Source organism: Trypanosoma grayi, assembly GCF_000691245.1.
Source record: "Trypanosoma grayi strain ANR4 Tgr_641_V1, whole genome shotgun sequence".
NCBI lineage: Eukaryota > Euglenozoa > Kinetoplastea > Trypanosomatida > Trypanosomatidae > Trypanosoma > Trypanosoma grayi.
In genome coordinates, this window is record NW_008826260.1 from 244 (window position 1) to 5,793 (window position 5,550).

General features: G+C 57.3%; 3 protein-coding genes across 3 annotated transcripts; all 3 read left to right on the top strand.

The window, feature by feature from the left end:
* Positions 1 to 302: 302 nt before the first annotated feature.
* DQ04_06411000 (hypothetical protein) lies at positions 303 to 704 on the top strand (the record flags this gene model as incomplete). Its single annotated transcript, XM_009314683.1, has 1 exon — positions 303 to 704. One exon carries the CDS (start codon positions 303 to 305, stop codon positions 702 to 704), a length of 402 nt encoding a protein of 133 aa, XP_009312958.1.
* A 622-nt stretch (positions 705 to 1,326) lies between these two features.
* DQ04_06411010 (hypothetical protein) lies at positions 1,327 to 3,183 on the top strand (the record flags this gene model as incomplete). Its single annotated transcript, XM_009314684.1, has 1 exon — positions 1,327 to 3,183. One exon carries the CDS (start codon positions 1,327 to 1,329, stop codon positions 3,181 to 3,183), a length of 1,857 nt encoding a protein of 618 aa, XP_009312959.1.
* A 644-nt stretch (positions 3,184 to 3,827) lies between these two features.
* On the top strand, positions 3,828 to 5,144 carry DQ04_06411020 (hypothetical protein; the record flags this gene model as incomplete). Its single annotated transcript, XM_009314685.1, has 1 exon — positions 3,828 to 5,144. The coding sequence occupies one exon, from the start codon at positions 3,828 to 3,830 to the stop codon at positions 5,142 to 5,144; it is 1,317 nt and encodes a 438-aa protein (XP_009312960.1).
* Positions 5,145 to 5,550: the final 406 nt, after the last annotated feature.

The window sequence follows — 5,550 nt, forward strand, 5'->3', positions numbered from 1 at the left end:
GAGACTGTGCGTACCACTGCGAGTTCCGCCAGCACTCTGTATCCTTTGAAAGAAAGCAAAAAATCACGTTTCTCAGTGAGTGCCAAGGCAGGAGTCGTCTGGCGCCGGCGGAGCTTCTGAGAGGTGACGGCTGAGGGGGTCTCTGTTGAGCAACCAATCATACAAAAACCAATACGAAAGAGAATCGGCTAATAAACCCCTTCCACAAAACCAAAAAAAAACTTTNTCTCTCTCTCTGTGTGTCTGTGTAAAGGACTTCATTTGTTATTCTTGTTGTTGTTGGGCTATTCTCAAATCGTCAGATGGAACGCCAGCCAGTCACTGGGCGACAAGCACAAGAGGAGGTGGTGCCGCGTCGTGCAGTGATCGTGCACCTACAGCCCGCGCAGCAGCAACAACATCAACATCAGCCGCGCCACGTCTCATGGGACGAAAATGTGCACGAGCACCAGAACCAGCATGTCAGTAAGAGCTGTTGCGTGTTCCACAAGAAAAAGCTTTTTGGGGAGAGTAGCAGTGATGAGAGTAGCAGCAGCAGCAGCAGCAGCGATATCAGTGACGACGACATGGGGGGAGGTGGCATGGACCATCATCGCCATGACGAGTGCGGGGGCGACCACGCTGCAGGCGAACACCACCACCGCCACAAGAAGCGTCCGCCATGCACGAAGGAGCACTGCTACTGTGGAACACGCTTCCATTGAAGGATATTGGCGGCAACANACCGCCACAAGAAGCGTCCGCCATGCACGAAGGAGCACTGCTACTGTGGAACACGCTTCCATTGAAGGATATTGGCGGCAACAACATCAACAGGGAGCACGTCGTTGGGGTTGGGGTGAGGCTGAGAGGCCTTCTGTAGAAGGGTGTGTTAACATGTGCAACGCGTTTGTGCGTGTTTGGAAATATATGTGGAAAAGAATGCAAGGAAGGAGGGTACACGATAGAAAGACAAATGAAAAAAAAAAAAGGAGGCAATACAAAACATACAAGTAGGTAGACACCACACTCTGGTTTTACTGAGTGCTCCTCGCCTCTGTAACACCATTTCCACCTACCTTGTGACGCCGTTAAGGCTTTTTTACTTTATTTCGCTGTTCCTTCTCTTGTGGTTCCTCATCGACAATGCGGTAATGTGAATCGGAGCTCATGGCAAAATTGTTTTGGCATTAGCGCCGTTGTCGCGCCTTTCGTAACGACTCTGCGCATATGTATGTTTGTTTGATGTGCCTTTTCTTTAAGTTATCCGGGTGTGTGCCCTTCTTCCTTTAGGTGGGGGGGGGGAGTTAGAACAGAATGGGGAGGGACGCTAAGCAGCGGGCGCCCATGCAAAAGCCGGCGGGCTCGCCGCCGTCCAAAAAGTCAGTGACTCCGGTCTCGCCGCCACGTAACACAGCAACTACACCGCCGCCATCGCCACCTCTCAGGAAACAAGCAGAGTTGAGCGACAAGAATAATGACTATAACAACAGGACCAGCAACCTCCACCCCAGTGTAGCTGCCTTCATACAGAATCCCTTGCTGGTCATTCGGCAACAAAGTGAAGGGTCTGCGGCGGATGTGCTGCGGCCGCCGAGCGAGGAGGCGGGCCTGTTGCGCGACATACAAGGACTACACACGCTTGTCACTACAACGGAAGAGGAGGTGGACTTGCTGCGCCGCACCATTACAGAGTTGGAAATACAAGCACACCAGCGTAAAAAAGAGGCTCTGACACGGCTCTACAATGACCTCGCGATATCGACGCCCCTACCGCCACCGTCCCCAGTGGTGACAACAGCGGGGAGAAGTAGTAATGGGGATGCGGGGCTGGAGCAGCAGCTCTTTACGGCGACGGAGAAGCTCCTCGCGGAGGTGCGGGGGCTGGAGGAGCAGGTGGCGGCCTGCCGCTTGGAGAACAACACGATGGAGCAGACGCTTTCCTCACTCTACGCTGGCATCCTCGTCGAGGAGAAAAAACAGGGGGCACGCAAGGAAGCTATACAGGCCGATGAGGCGTTCTGCAATGCGCTGCGGCTGAAGTTGCAGGAAGCGCAACGCTGTGTATGGGATTACCGGCAGCGCGCGCGGTTCGTTTGCGCGGCGGAGGGAAAGTACGTGGAGCAGATGGAAACGATCCAACGGCTGCGGGACGAGGTGCGGATGTGCGGCCTCCAGCTGCCATTGACGCAGCAACAGACCGGAGAGGTCGGGGGCGTCATGCCGACATGCAACCGGTTTCGCTGGGAGCGGCGCTGCGCCCGGCGTGTAGCGGCAGCACTGCCACCGCAGCCGTCGTCGTCGTCGTCCCCGCTCCTCTCGGGGAATGAGGCGGCAAGCCAAGGGGCTCGCCGCGATGGCGGGGACGACGACGATGATGATAACCTGAATGCGGTGGTCACGCGCGTCGTCGCCTTTCCCCCTGGTGTGCTGAGCTCTCTGCACACAGTGACGCTTGACTCAGGAAAAGCGGCAACATCGGCAGAAACTGAGAGGCGCAGTGGCGAAGCAGATGGGTCGAGTGGGCTGCGTCGCCGTGCGGAATATCTTGGCATCCGTCTGCAGTACGAACAGCACGCGGAGACCAACCCGTTTCTGCGCCGCTCCTCAGGAGCAGTGGTGTCGGAAGAAGACGACGAAGAGGACACAATGGAGAAAGCGTACAGTGCCCCAGGTGGTGTGCGGGTGCTGGTGCACGGGCGGCGGTGCCGTCTTGATCAGTTCCAGCGCGAGGTTGACGCTGCCGTTGCTGCGCTGGGGTACTCCAGCCCCACGTGGAACACGTTGCGCGGCCGCACATCACCGCACCGTGCGGGGACGATCTCCAGGCCTCTCACCCGCAGTGACAAGAGCCTCTCACCGCGAGGGCCCCGCCAGAGTCGTCGCTTTCATGATTCGCCATGGAGGGCGGCAGCAAGAGCGGCTCAGTCTTCAGCAACACCGCAGCCGTCGGGGCTGATGGAGGGTGGCGGTGTGAGCGGTGCATTATCGCCGTTCACGCAGCGGCCGCTGTCCCCGGGCGTCTGGGGCGAAACGTTCCTGCGGCAGTTGAGCGAAGCGGTTCCCCAAGCCTCCGAGAACAATACAAGAGCATATGCAGAAACGAGGAGAGTCACAGCGCCAAATACGCGACCAACGAGCATGGAGGACGAGATTGCGTGGGAAAAAATCCGCGCTGGACTGCGCGCTGCTGTCTCTCTTTAATGTGTTGCCTACATGGATTTCCTGACGAATTGTGTGACGCATTGTACTATTTATTTTATTTTATTTTTTGTCCTTCAGTATTCGTTGCCTCTCTCTCTCTCTCTCTGTCTGTATCGGGCTTCTGCCGCCAGTGTGTTGTCCTCCGTTGTATCTTCTTCGCGGAGGCGAGGGGGTAAGGAGACGTTGTGCGGGGGCGTGTGTATGTGTGTCTGCCTTTGCAGATGAAGTCATGTCTTCGGTGCTTTTTTTTTTTGCTTCATTGTTTCTGTTCGCTTTGCCCTTCTATTGTCCTTTTTAAAAAAAGTTATTATTATTGCTCTTACTCTCTTTGCCCCGTCACGCGGCGCACAGCGGAAGGCGAATCAGAAACCAATCCACGTAGTAGAGTAGGGAGACCTGCACGGGTTGTCTGTGCGTGCGGCTGCGTGTGTTTTTCGGGTATCACATATCACATATCACACACAACCACGCAGCTGTGAATAGCTTTTTTTTTGTGTTTTCCTTCTTTTTTTTTGTGTTAGGTTTGTTCGTTTGGATTGTATCACTTGACGTTCTTTTTTCCATTAGTAGCAGGCGTGAGAGACTCCGTAAAAGAGGGGTTACTGTTATATTGGCCATTACTTGTCGTAGTGCGTGCAGCCGCTATGCCGAAGGTGGGGAGCTACCGTATCACGGACACGCTCAGCAGCACACCGACCTGCACCGTGTACGTTGGGCAGCATGTGGATACCGGCATGCAGTACGCTGTGAAGACGTTTGAGAAGCGGCAGATGCAGGACGACTCCACGCTGCGCGAGCGCGTCCGCCGGGAGATCTACGTCATGAAGCGCATCTCCTCCGACGTGGCGAGCGGCGCCACCGACACACCGAGCGGCCTGGCGCAGTACAACAACAACAACAACAACAGCAGTAGCGGTGCTGATGACGGCAGCGGCCACGCGCTGCCGGTCGCGCCACCCCTGGACCGGCGCAACGTGATGACGCTGAAGGAGGTGCTGCAGACGTCGCGTGCCGTGTATTTAGTAATGGACTTTGCCGGCGGTGGAACACTGGCGGACCTCATCGACAAGGGCGGTCCGCTCGCGGAGGCGGTCGCGGCCAACTACTTCTTCCAGCTGATGCACGGTGTGCTGTACTTGCACGCCAGCCGCGTTGTGCACCGTGATATCAAGGCGGAGAACATTTTACTGTCCACCGACGGCGCGCGGGTTAGAATCAGCGACTTCGGTCTCTCTGTCATTGTGGACAGCGCCGACTTCAGCAGTGCACCATTCCCGGGCGTCTGCGGGCGCTGTCGTCACTGCGGGCAGCCAGTCAATGTGTCACCGAATCGCTCCCCCACCATCTTTGTCCACTCACAGTTGAATATGCACGGCAGCAACCCCGCCATCACAGACTCCACGTCGGGCGATGGCTTTGCGGTGGACGGCGGCGAGACGGGTGTACGGCTCAATACGCTCGTCACAACGTGCCCGCACTGTGGTGTGCCGCAGCGCCGTCAGACCCTCATGGCGTCGGCATGCGGCACGCCAGGCTACGTCGCGCCGGAGGTGCTGAGGCCAGACAAGGCGAATAGTGCGGCTCTGTTTCGGGATAGCGGAACGGCGAGCAGTGTGGGCATGTGCGATGGGTATGCCGCCGACATATGGAGCTGTGGCGTGTTGCTTTACTACATGGTCACTGGGAGGCTCCCTTTCGACCCCACAGCAGCTGCTTCTTCAAAGGCTGCAAACGCGAAACATTTAGGCAGAGGGGTCGATGCCGGCGCATCGCGGCTCTCCGTTGAGGCGCTGCACGAGATGTACCGCCGCATTGGTGCGTGCGAGTACACGATCCCGGCGTTTGTCCCGGCAGGGGCGTGTGCGTTGATAATACGGCTCTTGTGCGCCGATGCCGCCGAGCGGCCGACGGCGGCGACGGTGCTGCGCGATCCGTGGCTGGCGAAGTGCAGGCTTGTCTGAGCAGCAGCAGCACCAACAGATACGGTGTAGGGGGTGACGCTGTGCGGCAGAGGGCAATGATAGACGAGTGAAGAGCGAGATGGTGAGCGGGGCGGGGATATGCCTGCTTGTGTGCCGCCATTGCACGGGCTGGCGGCGGTAGCTCTGCGAGGGTGGCAGCACACTCTGGAGACACATCAGGTGTGTGGGAGTGGAAGCAATGAATAAAGCGGCAAAACGAAGCAACCGCGGAGACCAAAGATGCCAAACAAAAACACAAGAAGACCGAAACGAAACAAAACGAATGACTGTGGGCGCAATAGAGCGAACGGAATTAATGCGGCCGAATAACAGCTTGTTTGGCGTACCGAAAGGGAAGATGGGGCGCTCCTCCTTCACCCCGCCTCCCACCCTGTCGCCCCCCCCC